Genomic DNA, 24,826 nt, shown 5'->3' on the forward strand with positions numbered 1-24,826 from the left:
TTTTTTTGTCAATAATATTTTTTTGAATGCAGCTACTAGGTCATTTTCACCTGTGGCTACAAGAAAAAATACTTTAAGGGTTTCAAGCTAAACGATACGCGAATAGGGTTTTTAAAAATCAAACCCATGCATAATGGAAAGAGGTATGAGATTGAATTTCTTCATCTATTCTATGCATTTGATAAATTATATTCGCAATTAGAATGTAAATTGATCATTTTTTATTATTATTATTATTTTAATGACTGCATATTAGATTTAGAAAATAATGCCCCCTACCAAGACACACCTCTTGAAAACTTAGGGCAAAACCCACAAGAGAACCCACAGGAGAATCCACAACCAACCCCTAAAGATACAAACCCTCCAGCTCCTCCAGTAGACCATTCACAAGCTACATAAGAGGATTTAATAAACCAGTTAACACAAAATACTACCAAAATAACTAGACTGGTGAATAGACTGAAGAAATCTGAGCATGAAAAACATGCATGCCTTTCCAAATCCCTATAATCATTGGCTAGTAGTGCCAATGAAGTTTCCAATCAAATTACAAAATGGGGAATCTATATAAGGATCGATGCCATGCTTTTTATGGTAGTGGGTTGTCAAATAATGAATTGAAAAAAAAACATAAGTAAAACACAAATGTGTGCTCTTTTTATTGATCCCAAAATGGGTGAGACCTTATCTCTTAATTCAAAGAGGTTTCCTATACACTAGTGTAGCCATTTGTAGATGAAAAATGCTTTTTGGGATAGGTGGTGGATGGTCTCTGACCAACCACCTTGTAATAATTTTGAGGTTCCATTATATTTTTTGAGGAAACTAGAGTTTATCCTCACTGAGCGGTCAAACTATTTTGATATGAGATTTTTCTATGATAGAGGTGGAGGCTCTTCCCAAGATAGACCTAGAGTTCGGAGGGTACTAGACCCCCAAAGTCACATCCCCCTAGCACCAAAACCTATGATCCATGTCACAATCCTAGTAGCCCTAAAAGAGTCGATGGAGCTACAAACTCTTTAGGTGGCCACTGCATTGATCGATGTCATCATTCAACATGGCACATAGTTATCACACCCTCTTGACCTCGATGATGATCAAGTAGTTGAGCCATCTAGCCTTGGTGAGCCCATTCAGCACGTGTGTCCTAGTTGTTTGAAGGTATATGCTTTGGAATGGATGTCGAGGCTAATGTAGATAGTTCCACATCCCATATGTGTATAATTTATGGGAGTAGATATCAATCTACCACTACAGAGGATGTGGTGTTGATTGATGATTTGATGGATATGGTGTATGGTGGTCACACACAGACATAGGTTTGTTGATTTGAATTGATAACATTTTATTTATCAATCTCTTAAAACTTGTAAATGTAAATGAATTTTCATTTATAGATCGATTTAAATTGATATAAACAATGTGCATTTCAAGATGCATCAACGGGTGTTAATACACCATTTGATATTCCTCCCACACTTGTTGCAACTACAGCTTCGATACCTGAGGTATAAATTTTGTAACATGTTAAAATATAATAGTACCTTGAATTCAAAAATAAAAATTATAAGATATACTAACTCTCTTTAATGTATATTTATTTTGTGTTTAATAGGTGTTGTCAGGGGATCAAATATCCTAGATTGATAATGTCACGCTCCCGACCATCAATTTTGGCCTAAAAAGCTATGCGGTATCATATTTTGCACACCTCTTTTGATTTATTCTTTTGATTGAATATTCAAGTCATTTAAATTTAGATTTGTTAAATTATATTTAAAATTATCTACTAATCTCTCTTGTGTTAATTTTGTTTCTTTAAGGGCACCCCACATATGTCTAGGACACCTCCTCGGCGAATGAAATCCTCAAGGATGCGTAAACGTCAAAAGGTAATTAAAAACATTTTTAATTGACACAATTGTTTGAAAAGGTTGAAATTATCTTAATTGGAACTTGTAGATTTATTACCATTTTATATACAATGGCAATTGGAATTTGTAGAACTGATGAATGCACCTGACACGCCAAAGGATCAAGAGAGGGAAGAGGTATGTATCTCTACTTTATTTTCTTGATTTGATGATTATATTCACATGCACATGTGAATTTTAGATAAATTCTAATCTTATCATTTTTCATACAGGAAATAGCCATAGCTACTTCATCAATGGTGAGCCCTCCTAAGTCTATTGGGGAAGCATCCCAGGCTCCAGTACACTTTTGTTCTATATATTATATATTTTTAGTGTTTTTGATCTATATATGTTATTACCTTGTATTAATTGTATTTAACCTACAATACTTATCACTCTATCAATTGTATTTAATCTTATCATTTTTCATACAAGAAATAGCCATAGTTGCTTCATCAATGGCGAGCCCTGTCATGCCCAAACTTTTGGGCACAAACGGAATAAATTTTTTTTTTTAAATACTCTACTAAGTACGATTAACTTAAATAAAATAATGCAACTTTGTTTGGTCTTAACTACATTTTGTGTGAATCAAGTAATTAAATTCAATTTGATGCTAAAGTTAACTAAGTCATCAACGAGAAAATATTTCTCCAAAAAGGTTATCACTAATCTCCATTAATAAATAATTAAAATCTCGAGCATCATGATTAATCTCAATTTTAAATGATCCAAATTTTATCTTATCGTTCTTAACTACCTAGGATCTAAATTTAATTGTCCTAGTTATCAAACCACCTTATTAAAATAAAATCCCCATGAATTAAAAATACTTTATAATTTAGACTTAAATGGCCCTCTTGCCCCTACAAATATCATTGTGTTTATATTTTTTTTTTGAGTCTAATCTACCTAAGTTTCTAAAAATCTTCTTATAAAAATCCTTCCACGTTTGTCAAATATTTTAAAAAGAATGCAAAACTTAATTTTACAACTAACAAATCTAATTCCAAATAAATATTAAAATTAATCTACCTTTATATATATATATATATATATATATATATATATATATTTACTTACTTATAAATGTTATATATCAGTTTATGAATATATTCTAAGGAGGGGGTGGGGCTTTTATTCTATTATATTGAGTCACCCCTTTTTGGATATTCCCACCACTTATCTATTTTTTTTTTTAAAAGAAACTAATTGTGTTTGCCCTAACCCGAAAATAGGGTTAGGGCTTGTGTGAGAAAACAACATTCACATATTTCCTTATTTCTCTTGAGTGTGTGAGCTGTGTGTATGTTTTTTTTTTTGTGTTGTGAGTGTGTGTGTGTGTGTGTGTAGGTGTGGATGCGGTGGCCCGAGCAACTAACCCATGGCCGAGCCGAAGGGAGGAGGCAGAGAAAGGGAGATAATCGAGTGGAGTGAGAGCCGAATGGTGGAGGAAGGAGGTGACGACAGTGGGCAGGGGGTTTTCCCCGGGCGCCACTGTGGTTACCCACAGTGCGGCCGAGCACCGTCCACTGTGGGTAAACATAATGGCGGCGGGGGAGCCACCACCACTGTGGTTGCCCACAGTGGGGGACCCGGTGCCACTCACTGTGGTTTCCCACAGTGACAGCCCCGAGCCCTCCACTGTGCGCAGCCACAGTGGGAGCACGGCCGCACGCCGTTCCCTAGTTGCCACAGGGGTTCGGCCCTTGGTTTTGCTTTTAAATTTTTTTTTTTGTGTAATATTTTATTTAAAACAAAGGTGTTAAAAAAATGCAAAGTAAATAATACAAACATAGTTTATATATATATATATATATATTTATGTATATATTAATAAATCCATTTATTTTTTGATTTAAAGGATTAACATGCAAAGATTTTCTATAAGACATGAACTAGCTTTATATATATATATATATATATATATATATATATATATATATATATATATATATATATATATATATATATATATATATATATATATATATATATATATATATATATATAAATGAATATATTTATATAAATGTGGGTGCAATCAGATTTAGTAATGATACATATCTGTTCTCTGTTTGTTTTTTGTTTTTTTAAAGGAATAGATTTTCAAATATACACTTAATGCATATATATATATATATATATATATATATATATATATATATATATATGTATATATATATATATATGTATATATTGTTATTAATCACTCATCTAGGTAGGTTTATGAGGCCTTTACAATGCAACCTAAACCACAACTTAATATGTATTCTTTTTTTTTGATAGCCAAGTAAACTAAAACTAGATGCAAGTTTTTTTTTTATAAAGGAATAGACTAACTAGAATAAGATTCATTTCAGCTTGAATGGAAAAATAATAACAGATTTAATTAAATTTGCAGCAGCATATTTAACTTAAAGAAAAATGGAGTAACAACTAATTTTAATTTCAGTTTACCCAAAAGTGCATCTATTTCTTTTTTTTTAATGTAAAACATGAAGATTTAAATGCAAACTAACACATTTCTTTCTTCTTTTGCAAAACTACCAAAGTAGGAAAAACATTATGTATTTCATTAGCAAATGTAGATACAAAATAAGTATGGATACAAATGGGTTTGAAAACCCAACAATGCTTTTCTTTTCTTTTCATGATAATATGAATGAAATACTACACTTCTTTTCTTGAAAATAAATACTACAATAGCTCACATTCTTTTTTTTTTATATACAAACTACAACATTGAATACATTTCTTTTTTTTTTCTTCAACACTTTTCTTCAACATAAAACAGCAACAAGCTTTTTTCTTCTTTCTTTTCCCAATCTAAGCAACCTGCAATAAAATACAACTTTGACCATGGAGAGCTCACCTCCCAGCCTAGGCTTACTAGAAGCCACCCCCGAGCTTGGAGAACCAAGCACTAGACGGGTTACAAGCAAGCAAACAACACAACATATAGGACATACACTCAACAAACATTTTCCCATCCAAAGCTACACTTCACTACACTTGTGATGTTCATTCCACGAGTGGAAGTGGACCAAGTACCATTGGGGAGATTGCAAGCCAAAAGAACTACAATTCAAGCCACCTCATGGCAATACAAAATGCAACAAAAGATGCGTCCACATACCTTATGCCCCCCAAAAGGCTCAAGGCCATATTTACTCCCCTTATGACCCCCAAATGCATACACAAGGCTATGCAACAAGGGTCACAAAGGACACCCTTGAGATCACTCTCCATAAGGAGAGCCTCTCACCCAAGGCTGTCATACTCCTTCCACCCCAAGACCATCCTACTCTCCCAAGAGTAGGAGATCTTGGACACACCCAAAAACAAGAACACAAACAAAAAACATAGAAATGAAACTACACATTCTTTTCTTCAACAACAATTTACATAACACTTTCTTTACAAGCATTTCTTTCCTTCAACAAAACAACATAAACTAACATAAAAAACATAAACAAGAGGAGATAAAAACCAACCTTATTCTGCCAATAGGTATGCTAGATTTAGTTGGGGATGAGCTGCCCAATTCCACACAAACTTTCCTCCAAACTTTTTCCAAAATTTCTATTCTACTACTAATTTTCAAAGCAAAAGCATAATCTCCAAAAATGGAGAGTGGGTGATTACTCACTAAGTCTCCAATTCTTGCCTAAGAAGGCCTGTCACACACTTCCCAACCCCTTGGGTGAGGTGAGAGTTCCCATTGGTTGCTCTTCCCAAACTCTTACACATTACTAAAACTGGAAAGGGAAAAGGTGAGAGAAGATGGGGAAGAGAGTTTGACATCAAAAGGGAAGGTTGTCTATCCTAGGAGGAACTTTCTAAGTTGAATTTTCGTTCACCTTGGAAACACCACTTTTTGAGGTGACTAAACAGTCACATGGGAGAAGTCACATGTTTCAAAATACCCCTAACCCATAGGTATACCCTTTGGACCTTTGAAAAAGCCTTAAAACTGACCCTAGGAGTCCATTTAACCCTTTAGAAACCCAACTGAAGTTTACCTACGGGTCAAACCTGAGTTGACCACTCCCAAGACTCCCTACCCAAGGCAAATTTGGGACCACACTCATGTTTTTGAATGGCTTTGGTAGAAACAAAACTCCCTCCAAGAGACAAGTCAAAATCAATGACACTAATCAGCACATGTGTCAAGTGACACAATAAAAATACAATATAAAAATCACACATGGAATTTGTCTCTTGTAGGATTACACATATACATAAAAATTAATTTTAACACTCAAGCATCATACACTTCACAAATAAAATACATTACAAATGGGGTGTTGTCTCTCCAAATAGACAACTCCCGGCTTAACAAACGTACATTGGTCTAGGTTTGGTTCTCCATTTAAATTCCATGGTCACATGGATAATTTTCCTGCGCATCTCAATTAACACATTAGTAATTCCAAATAATCACAATTATACATAATCAAATACATGGATTTCACTGCACATCAAACACTTCATACATTGGCAACAATAATTCAATATCTCATTCAATTAAATTCGATTCCACATAAGCAATTAACATAATTCTCAAAATTGAACCATTCATAAAATAAGCATCATCTTTCTATCATCAAAAATGAAGTCCTGCAATTCCAATAATGACATTCACCATAACAATGTAATTCTATTCTAGCAACATATCTATAGTTTCATAATCATCATGCATAAAATAAAGCATCAACATATGTCAATGTGATCCAAATCATGGAATCATATAAGTTCTAAATCCATAAAGCATAAAATAAAGCATCTATAATAGTCTCAATATGCAAATAACTGAAAATGTCAAACTGAGTCGAGGTAGGGCCTCACAAGCCCGCCTAAGTCTACTAGAGAAGCATCTCAGGCTCTGGCACACTTTTTTTCTATATATTGTATATTTTTAGTGTTTTTGATCTATATATGTTATTACCTTGTATTAATTGTATTTAACTTACAATAGGCCCCTTCTCAGTCTAGGAAAAATGTGGATCCTCTCAAGTTCCATTTTAAGAAAACTCCTAAGTCTGACAAGGCAAGGAAAGAAAAGATGGTACAGATCCTAGATTAGCAGATGAGGTAATCTACAATTAAATTGCAATTAAATTATAGTTGAATGTATAGTTATGTTGATAATTGTGAACTATTTTGTACAAAAGGATTCTATCTTGGCATTTGAATTGTGGTTGTGCAACCATCTACAAAGCCGTATACTGCATCAAAGAGGGTCCATTTTGATGATCCACCACAACTATAGGATCATATAGTTTTAGTTGTGGTCATTGAAGGACCAATGCATCTATATATAGTCTACATTTTTATTGTATATCGATCTGGACATGGCATATGCAATATTTTTGTAAAACTTTTATTGACTTGGTATATATGTCATTTTTTGTATACATACACAATGATTGTGCATTTTGATATATATAAATGTAGGTATTCGATCCAATAAATGTGCATTGTGTTCATTATATTGTGCATTTTGTTGATATTGATTTGATATTTGGTACATACACAATTTGTTCATTGTGTTCATTATTGTGCATTTTGATATATATAAATATTTTTTATAAATGATATAGTTAATTTTTTCTCAAACAAAGACATACAATTCATTATGTGAGAAATATATCCAAAGCGCTCAATGAAATAAGTCTAAATGAAAACAAACAAGCTTACAAAATCATAATAAAAGAGCCTCCAACACACAATCATTAAAATTTGTCTCTACCTAAAATGGTAGTTGCAAGCTAGGTATTGCCAAAACTAGTGGCTTTCTAATCAATTACTTTAGCTAAACAAATGCCTTTTTGTTGAATTCTACCCCATATAAAAGACTTAACAATTTCCACCATGGAATATGAAGCATTGCAACTGTGGAATATGATTTGATAAGCTTTTTCAGATATTGAACTACCCCTGGAAAATTTCATGTCTCAATCACAATGAAAGTATTTTATCACTTCAAAATAGCTTCCACTTTTACTAAATTCCTAACAATAGCTGGATCCTTGTTTGATAAATTTTGATCTTAGCTACTCCATAGAATTGGCTAATCTTTGATATTAGACTTAGATAGCTATTCAATGTATTTGGTGACTGCTCTTTTATAAAGTTAAATGAATATTTGTCTATGTAATCAGCAATATAAATGTAAATAACAAAAATCTATTTTCTACAATCATGGGTTATAATGAAATAAGGTGATTTGATAAGCTTTCTGATGCTCGCAATGGTAAAATTTTGGTTTTTTGTCTTGTATTGTGTTGTTTCATCTAAATAAGAGCATTTGGGACCATTAATGATCATTTGGAGTCATTTGTGAAAGTTTGGGGTCATTTGGATAAAATATGTAAAAGTTGCTCAGTTGTTGTCAAGGTTGCAAGATAGGGCAAATTTGATTTCATTCATTATGGGCACAAACCATCAACATGAGCACATTTGAGTGGGTAGGTTTACAATAGGCATGCTCTTGTTGTGCCTCCTAGCTCACTGGAACATCCAGAGCCATACCAAACTTTGACAGACTGTTTATCACAATTTAGGATGCATACGATTAATTTGTTTGAACCTATAGGGTCATGTGAGGTCTGTCTACAATGACCTATCTTAGTTTTTGAAGACTCAGAGCCATTTTCACACGGTAGCATTTTTTCAGTCAATGCAAAAATCATCAGATGCATGCAATGCAAGGTTGCAAGATAGGCTAATTTGATTTCATTCATTGTGGGCATGAACCAATAGCAGCAGCTCATTCATTCATTTATTTTATCGGGAATTGTCTTCAAAATATTCTCATCGATGTCAATGAGATACTTGGGTTTCCTACAAATAATTCTAGGAGGTGTTAACACTAGTGCATTGCATGCATTAGGTACATTCATCGCATCAAATTGAGCGGGTGTATGTTCATCATTTGATTGATTATTCATTGTGATCTCTTCTTCAATTGCATTAGGTTCATTCAGTAAATCAAATGTTGTTGGTGCATCTTTATCATTTATTTGATTATTGATTATGATTTCTTCTTCAATTTCATTTGGTACATCTAATTGAGATGTTGTGGATGACATACCTTCTTGTCCCATTGTTCTTAGTTCATGTAATTTCTTCATACGTTGCCTTTGTCTTTCCTTTTCAGCCTCTCGTTGTTCGATTATTCCTCGCTTGTTCTTTCCCATCATTAATAGAAATTTTCCTAAATAAAATCATTTTGCACTAATTAGAACAACAATTCAATCATTTGAAATCATGTAAAACAAAATTTCCCTTACTTTGACGTATAAAACTATCATAGAATCATAGTATTAGTTGTAGTGGGGCCTTCAATGACTTCAAAAACTCCTTTTGTGGTCATTGACCAAATAAAATATGTGCAAGAAATGCATACGGGTTATGTTTAGTTAACCCATATGCGTAATTAGTCCCTAAAAATACCCCAATAGGGATATGTTCATAATTCCCATAACCCGTACATGCTTTTTATGTTGAAAAACTTGTATGCACTTTTTATGTTTAAAAACCATCACTCTTTTTATTGGTGGCTCTCAGCCTTGCAAGGCTATGGGGTCCCTTACCCCCTTTTTTTAAAAATAAAACTAAAATTAAATAATTAAAATATAAATTAAAATATAACTAAAATAAAATAAAAAACAATATAAAATAAATAAAAACAATATTAAATAAATAATATAAAAGTAAAATTAAAATTAAAATATATAAAATGGAGAGGGAGGGAGAGAGAGAGAGGGGGGGGGGCATGGGAAAGTAACGGAGATAGAGGGGGAGGGAGAGAGAAAAAGTGGGGAGAGAGAGAGAGAGAGAGAGAGAGAGAGAGAGAGAGAGAGAGAGAGAGAGAGAGAGAGAGAGAGAGAGAGAGAGAGAGAGAGAGAGAGAGAGAGAGTTTGGGAGGGAGGGAGAGGGGGAGGGAGGGGGAGGGAGAGGGAGAGGATGGGAAAGGAAGGGAGAGAGAAAGAGTGGGGAGGGAGGGAGAGAAAAAGAGAGAGGGATGGTAAAGCGAGTGAGGGAGAGGGAGATAGAGAGAAAGAGTGGGGAGAGGGAGGGAGGGAGAGAGATAGTGGGAGAGTGATAGGATGGTAAAGGAAGGGAGATAGAAGGGGTGAGGGAGAGAGAAAGAGTACAGAGGGAGGGAGAGAAAAAGAGAGAGGGTGAGAGAGAGGGGGGATGGTAAGGGGAGAGAGAGAGAGAGAGAGAGAGAGAGAGAGATGGAGAGAGACAGAGAGAGATAGAGAGAGACAGAGAGACAGATAGACAGACAGACAGACATAGACAGACAAAGATAGATAGATAGACAGACAGACAGACAGAGAGATGTGGTGAGGGAGGGAGGGAGAGGGAGAGAACGAATGGGAAATGAAGGGAGATAGAGGGGGGAGAGAGGGAGGGGGAGAGAGAGAGAGAGAGAGAGAGAGAGGGAGAGGGAGGGAGAGAGAGAGAGAGATGGGGACCATATTGGTTTATCATTTTCATCTTTGAACTTGATGCTTGCTCTCAAGGGACGATCTAAACTTATTTTTGTAAGAAATATTGGCACTACTTTTTATATTGTAATAACAGTTCATCTTGCCCCTTAGGACACCTTATGACCCCTTAGGACACCATGTGGACCCTTAGGACACCATATGACCCCTTAGGATAGCATATGACCCCTTAGAACACCATACAAAGCCTTATGATATTGCATGGTCCTACTTAGGGTCCTATGGTGTGCTAAGGGATCTTATGGTGTCATTAGGGGTCATGTGGAGTCTATGGGGTCACATGATATTGTTAGGGGTCACATGGGGTCCTAATTGGGCCACGCATGTGTTAAAATACCATATGACCCCTTAGGATATCATACATGGTCCTAATGGGTCCTAATGGGTCTGCACATATGTTAGAACACCATATGAACCCTTAGGACATCATACGATCCCTTAAGATATCATTTGGTCCTAAGGGGTCATATCATGTGCCAAGAGGTCATATGGTGTCATTACGGATCTTTGGGGTCCTAATGGGGCCACACATGTGTTAGAACACCATATGACCCCTTAGGACATCATATGATCCTAAGGGTTCATGTTGTATGCTAAGGGGTCATATGGTGTTGTTAGGGGTCTTGTGGGGTCCTAATGGGTCTACAGATGTGTTAGAACACCATATGACCCCTTAGGGTACCATACGACCCCTTAGGACATCATATAGTCTTGAGGGGTCATGTGGTGTGCTAAGAGGTCATATGGTGTCATTAGGGGTTATGTGGAGTCGTAATGGTGCCACACATGTGTTACAACATCATATGACCCACTAGGACACCATATGACCCCTTAGGACATCATTTTCTCCTAAGGAGTCATGTGATGTGCTAAGGGGTCACATGATGTCGTTAGGGGTCTTGTGGGGTCCTAGTTGGGCCACACATGCGTTACAACACCATATGACACCATATGACCCCTTAGGATATCATACATGGTCCTAAGGGGTCATATGGTGTCATTGGGAGTCATGTGGGGTCCTAATGGGGTCGTACATGTGTTAGAACATTATATCACACCTTAGGACATTATACAATCCCTTAAGATATCATATGGTTCTAAGGGGTCATGTCGTGTGCTAAAGGATTGTATGGTGTCATTACTGGTCTTCAGGGTCCTAATGGGACCACAGATGTGTGAGAACACCACATGACCCCTTATGACACCATACGACCCCTAAGGACATCATATGATCCTAAGGGGTCATGTGGTATGTTAAGGGGTCATATGTTGTCATTAGGGGTCTTGTGGGGTCCCAATGGGTCTGCATGTGTTAGAATACCATATGACTCCTTAGGACATCATACGATCCCTTAAGATATCATATGATCCTAAGGGGTCATGTCATGTGCTAAGGTGTCATATGTTCTTATTACAAGTATTCAGGGTCCTAATGGGGCCACACATGTGTTAAAACACCATATGACCCCTTAGGACACCATACAACCCCTTAGGACATCATCTAGTCCTAAGGGGTCATGTGGTATGCTAAGGGGTCATATGGTGTTGTCAGAGGTCTTGTGCAGTCCCAATGGGTCTGCACATGTGTTAGAACACCATATGAACCCTTAGGATAGCATATGACCCCTTAGGACATCATATGGTCCTAAGGGGTCATGTGGTGTACTAAGGGGTCATATGGTGTCATTAGGGGTCATGTCGAGTCCTAAGGGTGCCACACATGTTACAACAACATATGACCCACTAGGACACCAAATAACCCCTTAGGACATCATATGCTCCTAAGGGATCATGTGGTGTGCTAAGGGGTCACATGATGTTGTTAGGGGTCACGTGGGGTCTTAATTGGGTCATGCACATGTTACAATACCATATGACAACTTATGACACCATACAACCCCTTAGGATATCATGCATGGTCCTAAGCAGTCATATGGTGTCATTGGGGGTCACGTGGGGTCCTAATGGGGTTGCTCATGTGTTAGAACATCATATGACCCCTTGGGACATCATACAACACCTTAAGATATCGTATGGTCCTAAGGGTCATGTCATGTGCTAAGGGGTCGTATGGTGTCATTACGAGTCTTTGGGGTCCAAATGGGGCCACACATGTGTTAGAACACCATATGACCCCTTAGGATACCATAAAACCCCTAAGGACATCATATTGTCCTAAGGGGTTATGTGGTATGCTAAGGTGTCATATGGTGTCGTTAGAGGTCTTGTGGGGTCTTAATGGGTCTGCACATGTGTTAGAACACCATATGACCCCTTAGGTCATCATACGACCCCTTAAGATATCATATGGTCCTAAGGGGTCATGTCATGTGCTAAGGGGTCATATGGCGTTGTTATAGGTCTTCGGGGTCCTAATGGGGCCACACACGTGTTATAGTACCTTATGACCCCTTAGGAAACCATATGACCCCTAAGGACATCATATGGTCCTAAGGGGTCATGTTGTATGCTAAGGGGTCATATGGTGTCATTAGGGGTCTTGTGAGGTCCTAATGGGTCTGTACATGTGTTAGAACACCATATGACCCCTTAGGACATCATACAACCCCTTAAGATATCATATGGTCCTAAGGGGTCATGTGTGGTAAGGTGTCGTATGGTGTTGTTACAAGTCTTCAAGGTCCTAATCCAGCCACACATGTGTAGAACCCCATATGACCCCTTAGGACACCATATGACCCCTTAGGACACCATACGACCCCTTAGGACATCATATGGTCCCAAGGGGTCATGTGCTATGCTAAGGGGTCATATGTTCTCGTTAGGGGTCTTGTTGGATCCCAATGGGTCTGCACATGTGTTAGAACACCACATGACCCCTCAAGACACCATACAACCCCTTAGGACATCATATGGTCCTAAGGGGTCATGCAGTGTGCTAAGGGATCATATGGTGTCATTAGGGGCTATGTGGAGCCCTAATGGTGCCACACATGTGTTACAATACAATGTGACCCACTGGGACACCATATGACCCCTTAGGACATCATATGCTCCTAAGGGGTCACATGAAGTTTTTAGGGGTCATGTGGGGTATTAATAGGATCATGCATGTGTTACAACACCATATGACCCCTTACAACACCATACAACCCCTTCAGATATCATACATGGTCCTAAGGGGTCATATGGTGTCATTTGGGGTCATGTGGGGTCCTAATAAGGTCACACATATGTTAGAACATATGCATGTACACAAAATAGAAGGGCTTGTTATAAAAGATACTACTTAGTGAAGAAATGAAATTGATGAATGATCAAAGACTTCCAACACTAAGGAGGAGGTCCCAATTAAGGATATGTACTTAAGATCCCCATTAGCAATGCTTGTTCCAATATGAGAGAAGGAATTTAAATATGAATACACCTCTACAATCAATAAGAAATCCTTATAGAAGACACTACTTCACAAAGGGGAGATTTTAATCTTAACAACGAGAGACGTTTGAAATCACTCTTGCCCCCTATATATATAGGGAGAAGAGATTGGATGGAAATAAGCTATTATGTTTCATCCAAAAGTATGATTGCACATGAAATTGTACCATCATGAATGACAATGAGCCCCCAGTAAGTGAGCTACCAATGTCACATAATGATGAGAAACATAATAGGCATTAATGTTATTTAAAGACATGATAGATTGAATGAGGTATTTGAATTTGACATGTTAGATGTTCTACTATAAGAGATTAAAAACATGTATAAAATGATGAATGTTAAAAAGTCTTTAAAAAGAGAAAAGTTTATAGGAGAAGAATAGGCCACTAAGTCATACTTCTCTTGCACACAAGAAATCTTAGGAGAGGGATAAGTATAATTCATCAGAGCCTTATTCCTAGAAGGGTTTTTAGAATGAGTAGAAGATAAAATCTCATAAGCGGGATTAGAAATCTCTTGAGGAGATTCATAAAGAGATTTGTTCATCACCAAGATTCCCGTATGAGGGGGATGAGTTTTCAAAGAAGTAAAAGATGATTTAATTGAGGTGAGGTCATCACCACTACTAAATATAGCATTCACATTGAGAGATGGTCTTTTATATGCTTTGGTGGTCTTAGAAGGATTATATCCTCGTCCAAATAAAGCTTCATGTGTATTATGTTCTAAAGGAACTTTAATTCCTTGTTCATTTGTGCCACAACCATTGCCATCATAGCCACTCTTAGCTAAAATGTGAAAACCAAGACTATAAAGGGATGCCAAATTAGAAAGAGATGGTGATGCCCCATAGGTCTCAGTGCTATATGAATTCGAGGAAGGATTTGAAGAATTATTTAAATTCAAAGCCGCCACAAAGTTGTTACTTAGTTGTTTAGACAAAGTAGGTTTCTCTTTAGGTTCCTCCTTATATTTCTCCTTCTCAGTCTTAGATCCTTTCCAAGATACTCTATATTCTCCTACAAATGTAGGGTTAAAGTCTAGATATCCCCAATCATCATCTGAGAGCACTCCTTCAAGAGAAAAGATATCCTCGGGAGGAATTCCGATTGAGTAGAAGAATCAAGAGTAATGGAAGGAACAACATGATTAATGGAAATAGATGTATTGGAAGAAGTAGAAGGATTGGGAGAAGAATGGGAAGTAGTTGAACAAGAAGATTGAGATTTTAATGGTTCTTGAGGTTTTGCAGCAAACAAGGTGTATGTTGTATTGTTATAAATGAACTTGACTTGCCTATGCAAAGTTGAGGGGACAACTTGCATGCTATGAATCGAAGGTCTCCCTAATAGAAGGTTATATGTCAAATTACTAGGCATAACATGAATAGGTGTAGGTAACATAGTAGGACCTACCCTAATAGGAAAGCTTATGAAACCTAGGCATTGTTTAGCAACATTCTCAAAGCCTCAAATAGTAAGAGAAGAAGGTTCGATGAGAGAATGATCTACTTTAATCTTATCCAATAAGTCCACACCACAAACATTAAGGCCATATCCATTGTCCATAAGGGTTCATCTTATAGCACTATCATGGATAATAACCACAATCATAATAGATCATACTAATGTTGAATTTCACCAGAAGGTAACTCATCTTGTTTCAATACAATTTGAGCTTTGGATTTGTTTGTATGATCAATTAAAGTGGACATGTAATTAGGTGTCACTGTAGGTGGGACATCTAAGTTTTTCAAATCATCTTGTAACATCCCATGATAAGAAGGTGAAGTCTGAACTAAATCCCAAATAGAAATCTTAGCAGGAGTACCTTAAGTTGTTCAATGAGATCATACTCCTTACTAAGGGTAGATATATGAGGTTCTTGTGGAAGGGTAGGTTGATAGGGAGGAAGTGAAGTTGGGGTAACAAGAAGAGGACTAGGTTGCCTATTGTTTCTTGTGTTGTAAGTATGAGCAATCATATTATAACTCTCTCCAGTAATTTTCTTATCATACTCATAAGGGCTCTTAGTAGGATAACCTCCTTGCATAGTAACAATAGGTTTCTTAGGAGTGCAAAAAGATTAATCAGCATAACAACCTTGAACCACTAAGATAGGTTTACATGCAGAATTTTGAGAAGGACAAGCACCTTGAACTGTGAAGAGGAGTTTATTAGGTGTTTCATTCACATGTATTAAATTGATTGAATATGGTTTAGGAATATCAAAGGTGTCCTTAGAAGAAGAATGAACAATATTTTTGGAAGAATTGTTGATAGTCTCTTCTTACATGGAAATATTATCATGGATAAGACCAATTTTAGAAGATAGACTAGAAGTAAGCATTGACATTTTAGGAAAGGTCATATCATCCTCTATCACAAAAGGATCTACATGGGGAATAAACTCTCTAGTAGAAGGATCAACATTACTCTTTAAGGTATCACCTTTGAGAGGGAGATCTTTGAAAGAGATGTCAACAATCTTACCTTGAAATAGGGTATCCTTATAAGTAGAACCAAGTTGAGGAGAGGGAGATGCTTTACCTTCAGAGAAAAAATGTTTTAGATTCATGGAAGGTGAGATGCTATCAAGAGAGTTATCAATCATGATTTTATCCCCTTTGGCTAGGGTTCTCTCATGGGGGAGAGAATAATCAACACCTTCTTGTAATGGTTTATCCCAAATAGTGAGGTCATTAGGAAAAGTATTAGAAATATCTTGCACAAAGATGTCCTTATTGTTGTTGCCAATTTTTGGGAGAAGGGATAACATTGTTCATTAATTCTTCATCATTAAGAAGGAGAGAATCACTACATGTATTTAAATCATCCTCTTTCCTCAAAATTTCTTTAATAGGATCTTTATGGGAGAGAGAATTAAGGAAATTTATTATGATTTCATCTTCTTTCTCTAAGGCATATTTAGGGGTAAAAAAAACTTTAGGAGAAGGGAAAGCATTTCTCATTAACGCATTATCTCTAGTGGGAATTTTGTTGGAATCAAAAGAGGAAATGCCTTCACTAGGAAAAGTAGAGACAATACCATCTTCTTGCAAAGCATTATCCTCATGAGGGGAGTATTCTTAAGGAGGGAGATGAACATGTTTATCCAAAGATTCATGTTTAGGAAAGAGATCTTTGAAAGAAATGCTCATTACCTCTTGTTGTACTAACATGCCCCCATTGGTAAGAACAAATTTAGGAGAAGACAGATCAATTTCCATCAATACCTTTTCACTTAGAGAGGAATCATGCAAGGTAAGGTAACACTAAGAAAAGTGTATATGATATCATCCTCTTCCTCTAAGATAGCTAGATGAGAAGGGCACATTTTAGGAGAATTGTCAAGATCACTCATCAAATCTTCATCCTTAGAGCATGTGAGAGTTTTGAAGGGATTAATAAGAACTCTTTTAGGCACTAAAATGTTATCACAGATAGGAGGAGGTTCTTTAGGAGAAGGAAAAATTGAAACAAGGAAAGCTGACCCATTATCACATTTACGAAATGAATGCATCATGACAAAAAATTTCCACTTTCAAATGATGACACATACAAAACAAAAGGAAATGTTCAATTTTAACCAATGAAATAACTCTAAATTTTGATTTAGAAAATGAAATTTATGAGTGAAATGTGTTCCTAAATCAGATCTGAAATTAATTATCCAAATTAAGCTATCCAGAAGTTCAATTTTGAATTGAAAAATAAGGGTTTTAGCAAAATTAATCTCTAAATTTTGAAATTCGAAAGGAACTAAAATTTGTAAATGTAAATTTGAATTTTAAATGGAAAAAACACTCAGATCTAAGAACATAAATCAGAATTAAAGAAGGTTGGATTCACGTCAGGTTCACCAAAATGTGGTGGCGGGAAAGCGAGATCGGGTGACTAGGACCTAATCCCACTTTTGCCAACACATTGGGAATACGAAAGAGCTTAGGGAGATAGATCACTTTGGCTACTTCTAGTGATAAAGAGAGAGGCAAGGATTACCTCTTAGGGTTTCTATTCCTCTTGTTGCAAATGATGAGAAAAACTAGGGTTTGAATGATCAACTAGATTAGGAGTTAAAGAATGAAGCATAAATGAACTTGGAATTGCACAAACTTGCAGATCTGAAACTAAGATAGTGAAAGCATGAAAGGGGGGGGATTTTGGATGTGTACATGATGCTGCAAATTGCACAAAACTGACTAGGACCAGGGTGCTATGCCATTGTCTTGTTTCTTCAGACAGGAGGCTGGAACTAAGACACTGCAAAGTAGAGGTCCTAAGACTGCAAACCTGTCAAATTTGACTGCAAAATAGAGGGACTAGGGCACCATGCCCCTATCCTCAGAAGGACTAGAGTACCACACCTTTGTCCTTGATAGATTTATACACTTCTGAGACTTCTAAGTGGCTCTGATGCTTTTTGCAAATCTGAAATTGCCTTTGGATGTCTGTTTCTACACCTGCAACTGAAAAGGGAAGGTTTGGGTTTCTATATAGGGTTTCACCTTAGTAAAAACCCCGTGTTGGTTATTTCCACCTCCACAAATATTCGATAATATATTGAAAATTTGTGTGCTAGAACCTTGTGTGTATGCAAGATCCTAAAATGAAAGAAACTAGAGCTACCCTATGCATGAGAGTAAACCCTAATGTAAATGTGAATGTAAATAACAAGGCTTCAAACCAAATATGCTAAATGATCTAAAGAATGAATTTAAATATGCAAATTGATGTAAAGAATCTCATGCAAAGACATAAAAATAACATGAAGTCATACCAATCCCCAAGGGAGAGATATTACCACTAGATCTCCTATTATTCTTCAATGTCTTCAATGCTCCTAATTGATGATGAATGGTTGTTGAATGTTGTTGAAGATTCCACACAGGCTTCTCTTTCACTACATAGAAGTCTCCTTATGCTTTCTTTTTCTGAAAAACTCCCTTAGATTAGATATATCTTAGTTCTTAGTTGCCTTCAAATGAAGAAAGAGAGCTCTTATTTATGAAACCCTAGATCTTAATTTTTACTTAATTTTGTCTTTAGGCTGATCTAGGAATTGAATTTGTAAGGAAGTTAAGTAGCGGAAACAACTCCCTACACTAACCTTGAGAGGAGGGTAATGCAAAACTTTTTCAGATCATTACAACAGTTACAGAAAATAGAAATAGATATAATAGCATTCATACCACAACACAATGATTTACGTGGGGAAAACCCTTTCGGGAGAAAAACCCCACCCTCCAAAAGCAGCTCAATATTTTATTCAGCAATCAAAAACAGATTACAAAATACTCGCAGAGCAAGCTCTTCGCAGGAGTATCACTAATCAGAGATTCAAAGGCAACTCAATAGCCATAGGACTCTTACACACAACCTCTATCTCACACACCTCATAAATAGGAGATACAATACAAGAAACCGTCAAACGGTATTACAAAACCATGGGCTAAAACCACCCAATAAGGTGTAGCCGACCTTATCTCCCTTCTATGACATGTTAAAGCACACATCAACACGTGTCGCTCCCTTTTACAGCTCATTTATGTATCCGATACAAATTATTTTTCCTATTTCAGGAGTACAAACTTCTGGAGGCCATAACTTGAGAACCGGGTGTCCGATTGACGAACTGTTTGAAGCGCCGGAAAGCTCGCGAAGTGCTCTATCACCTCGTAACCTGCTTCACCGGTTACAAAAACTTTTCAGGGTGTTTCAGAGCCTCTAAAGTCCCCAAATTTAAGTTTAAACATTTTATTGCACCCCTCCAAGATGAAAACTTTAATATCTTCAAAACTAGCTGTGACCTTGCGACGCAACTTTACCGGAATGCTTATCTAGCCAACCAGAAGCTTCAGGGAGAGTTTCGCACCATTTCGTGCTCAAATGAAAACTTACTATAAATAGTAACCTCACATAAATGCAAGGTTGAGACACCATTTTTCCCAACAAATCTCCCACTTGTCGAACACCTTGCATGAGCAGAAGGGAATGTCAACACAATGAATCAATTGCTAGGGGCCATAAGGCCCATAGACTCTGAACACCATCTGAACTTCTCTGTGCTCACAGCCTTAGTTAAAGCATCTGCAACATTCATCAAAGTTTCCACCTTAACTAGCTTCACCCTACCATCTTCGACCATATCTCTAACAAAATGATACTGAACATCAATATGTTTGGTCCAGGCATGAAACGTCAGGTTCTTAGCTAGGCTAATTGCACTTTGACTGTCACAGTAAACTGTCACTGCACCTTGTTTTATTCCAATATCCGAACACAGTCTCTTAAGCCAAATGGCCTCTTTACAAGCATGAGTAGCTGCCATATACTTTGCTTCAGTAGTGGATAAAGCAACCACAGCCTGTCGTTTACTCATCCAACTAATTGCACCACCAAACAAAGTAAACACATAAGCACTGGTGGATCTTCTGCTATCAATATCACCTGCCCAATCTGAATCCACATAACCATGGATATCAAGGGAAGTCATGTCTCCAACTGAATTACCATGATAACACAAAGAATACTCTGAAGTACCCTTCAAATATCTGAAGACTCTTTTGACTGCATCCCAATGAACTCTACCAGGATTAGACATATATCTAGAAAGTACTCCCACTGCTTGGGCAATATCTGGTCTAGTACAGACCATAGCATACATCAAGCTTCCAACCGCACTCTGGTAAGGCACTCTGCTCATGTCTTCCATCTCCAATGGGGATGTAGGACAATCTGAAATAGATAGTTTCATTCCAACTGTAAAAGGAACACTCAACGGTCTACAATTCTGCATGTTGAACCTCTGTAACACTGAATTCACATACTTACTCTGGCCTAGCCATAGCTTTCTGTTTACCCTATCTCTTCTAATTTCCATCCCAAGAATGTGCTTTGCTGCACCAAGATCTTTCATTTCAAATTTAGCAGCGAGCTGAGACTTCAGTTCTGAAATCATACCTTTCCCTTTACCAATGAATAACATATCATCAACATACAATGCAATGAATAAGAAATGATCACCATAAGATTTATAATAAACACAGTGATCTGATTTAGAACGTTCAAATCCCAAACTCAACACACATGTATCAAATTTCTGGTACCACATCCTAGGACTTTGTTTGAGGCCATACAAAGATTTCTTCAATTTACAGACCAAATTACTTTTGCCTTTCACCACATAGTGCTCCGGCTGTGTCATATAAATATCTTCCTCCAAATCACCATGAAGGAAAGCAGTTTTCACATCCATTTGCTCAACCTCTAAATCATAAGCAGTAGCAATAGAAAGCAAAAATCTAATGGACGTCATTTTTGCAACAGGAGAAAATATCTCACCGTAATCAACACCCTCAACCTGAGAGTAGCCTTTTGCAACCAACCTTGCTTTATACTTCTCAATGCTTCCATCTGAATCAATCTTTTTCTTGAACACCCATTTACAACCAACAGGTTTTCGTCCTTCAGGCAATGGTACAAGATCCCATGTATCATTCTTTTTCAAAGCTGCTATTTCTTCCTCCATAGAAATCTTCCAGGATTCTGCATCATTCATACCTAATGCCTCTTCTATAGATTTAGGTTCATCCACACTAGTATTCAGAGCAAAAATACATCTCCAATCATCAGGTGAATACCTTTCAGGTGGTTGTCTATGTCTTGTAGACCTTCGAACAAGCTGAGTTGGAGGTTCTTCCTCCTCTTCTGAAGATTCAGAGCTAGATGAGCTCTCCTCAAATTCTTGCCTATCTAGGGGTCTCGATTCAACTCTTCCAGGTGTAGAAGGAAGTTGAATCACATCTTCTTTTTTAGTCTGTTCTGGCTGCAATGTAACAGAAGGAGACTTAATTTCTCTAAAAATAACACTTCTACTGTGAATTACCTTTTGTGCAACAGGGTCCCAAAGCTTTTATCCTTTCACACCATAACTATACCCGATGAAGATACATTTCACAGCCTTGTTCTCCAACTTTGTTCGCTTCTCCTTTGGCACATGTGCATATGCCTCACAACCAAAAACTCTAAGATGTCTCAATGAAGGCTTGTGACCTGACCATGCTTCCATAGGCGTTTTATCAACAAGAGCTGATGTAGGAGACCTGTTAATCAGGTAGCAAGCAGTGGCAACAGCTTCAGCCCAAAACTTTTGTTCGAGACCAGCACCACTCAACATACTCCTAGCCTTCTCCATCAGTGTCCTGTTCATTCTTTCTGCAACTCCATTCTGCTGTGGAGAATACGGAGTTGTCTTCTGCCTGTTAATTCCACAGTCTTTACAAAATCTATCAAAATCATTAGAGCAAAACTCACCGCCATTATCAGTTCTCAGACATTTTATTTTCTTTCCAGTCTGCAACTCAACCATTGCTTTAAATTCTTTAAAATGACTAAAAACTTCAGATTTACTCTTTAGAAAATATACCCATGTCCTTCTACTAAAATCATCAATAAATGAAACATAATATGTGGATTTTCCAATCGAAGAGACATCTACTGGACCAAACACATCAGAATGGATAAGATCCAAAACACCACAAGTTTTATGAGAACTCGAGTAAAACTGAATGCGGTTTTGTTTTCCATAAATGCAATGCTCACAGAAATCAAAGTCAAGATTACAATCATTCAAACCTTCAACAAGATTTTTATTTTTCAAGGTCCTTAGACCCTTTTCTCCAATGTGGCCAAGTCTCTGGTGCCATAACATAGTCTTCTCTGCAGGTAACTTTGCTTCAGACGAAAGAGCACCCTTAGGTACCCAAAAACCATTTCCATCTACTGAAGGTGAAACCTTCAAATCTTCCAGTGAAGTATCCACAGATTTACTTTTTACAGAAGTGCTATTACACTCAACAGTGTATGCTTCAAGCTTATACAAAGTGCCAAACCTGACACCTCTAGCAACTACCATAGCACCCTTAATCATCTTACACCCTGTTTCAGAAAAGACTACCTACACACCTGCATCTATTAGTTTGCTCACAGATAACAGGTTTCGTTTTAATCCAGGGATATGCAGCACACCATTAATCCTTTTTATTCTACCATCAGAAAACCTGATTCTAACTTTACCTCGACCAACAATGTCTAGAGGTGAATCATCACCCAAGTACACCTTACCTCCATTAAATCCTTCATATTCAGAAAACCAATTTCTATTGGAAGTCATATGAAAAGATGCACCAGAGTCAATTAGCCAGGCATCATTACCTGCATGAGTCACCAAAGCCGCAATAAATGCATCGCCATCTTCCTTGTCGGACTCAGAATCAGAATTGAACTTTTTCTTTTTCTTCTTCTTTTCTTCTTTGCAATCCTTACGGATGTGACCCGGTTTACCGCAATTCCAGCAAATGACTTTGGACTTTCCAGGAGATTTCGATCTCCCTTTGGATTTGGACTTGCCATGCTTCTCATTCTTCTTGCCTTTCTCTTTAGGTCTTCCACGAACGGTTAGGGCTTCCTTTGAACTGATGGATACCTTCCTTCGCATCTCTTCACCGAGTAGGGCACCCACCACGTCTTCAGATTTCAAAACAACAGAAGTACTACCGATAGCCATAACAAGAGAATCCCACGAATCAGGCAAAGAGCAAAGCAAGATCTGACATTTCTCCTCCTCGTCCATCTTAACACCGACAGATACTAATTGAGCCACCAACATATTGAATGCTTCCAGGTGGTCTGCAATTCGTCCACCCTCTTCCATCTTCAAGGAATACAATTTCTTTCTTAAGAAAATTTGATTTAATCAAGATTTCACTTGATACATCTCACCAAGCTTAGTCCATAGCTTCTTTGCAGAGTTTTCTTCATGGACATTGATTAGAACAGAGTCTGCCAGGCACAGTCTGATTAGACCCTTGGCTTTTCGGTCCATAACATCATACTGAGCTGCCGCAGTAGGATCTGAGGGCCTTTGGACATTCGCATCAACAGCATCCCAAAGATCTCGATCTATTAGCAAATCTTCCATCTTCAACTTCCACATCTCAAAATTACTTCCATTAAATTTTTCCACCTCTATTCTCCCTGACGAACTCGCCATCTGAATATTCCTGCAACAAGATCAAAAAGTGTCTTCTGCACAAGCTCCCACTCAAATCTGGATTAGTTCAAAAAATCCAATTGCCCACAATTGAAACCAAAGGTGATCAGGCTCTGATACCACTTGTAAGGAAGTTAAGTAGCGGAAACAACTCCCTACACTAACCTTGAGAGGAGGGTAATGCAAAACTTTTTCAGATCATTACAACAGTTACAGAAAATAGAAATAGATATAATAGCATTCATACCACAACACAATGATTTACGTGGGGAAAACCCTTTCGGGAGAAAAACCCCACCCTCCAAAAGTAGCTCAATATTTTATTCAGCAATCAAAAACAGATTACAAAATACTCGTAGAGCAAGCTCTTCGCAGGAGTATCACTAATCAGAGATTCAGAGGCAACTCAATAGCCATAGGACTCTTACACACAACCTCTATCTCACACACCTCATAAATAGGAGATACAATACAAGAAACCGTCAAACGGTATTACAAAACCATGGGCTAAAACCACCCAATAAGGTGTAGCCGACCTTATCTCCCTTCTATGACATGTTAAAGCACACATCAACACGTGTCGCTCCCTTTTACAGCTCATTTATGTATCTGATACAAATTATTTTTCCTATTTCAGGAGTACAAACTTTCGGAGGCCATAACTTGAGAACCGGGTGTCCAATTGACGAACCGTTTGAAGCGCCGGAAAGCTCGCAAAGTGCTCTATCACCTCGTAACCCGCTTCACCGATTACGGAAACTTTTCAGGGTGTTTCAGAGCCTCTAAAGTCCCCAAATTTAAGTTTAAACATTTTATTGCACCCGTCCAAGATGAAAACTTTAATATCTTCAAAACTAGCTGTGACCTTGCGACGCAACTTTACCGGAATGCTTATCTAGCCAACCAGAAGCTTCAGGGAGAGTT

The 24,826-nt window shown here is 37.3% G+C and overlaps 1 protein-coding gene across 1 annotated transcript in view; it reads left to right on the forward strand.

Moving 5' to 3' along the window:
- Window positions 1–3,469: 3,469 nt before the first annotated feature.
- LOC131876759 (uncharacterized) overlaps window positions 3,470–24,826 on the forward strand; it is a 29,343-nt gene continuing 7,986 nt past the window's right edge. Inside the window, exon 1 of the mRNA XM_059222235.1 lies at window positions 3,470–3,634. Coding sequence (XP_059078218.1) covers window positions 3,470–3,634 — 165 coding nt within the window. The remainder of the gene's footprint in view (window positions 3,635–24,826) is intronic.

The sequence above is a fragment of the Cryptomeria japonica genome, chromosome 6 (genome assembly GCF_030272615.1).
Source record: "Cryptomeria japonica chromosome 6, Sugi_1.0, whole genome shotgun sequence".
NCBI lineage: Eukaryota > Viridiplantae > Streptophyta > Pinopsida > Cupressales > Cupressaceae > Cryptomeria > Cryptomeria japonica.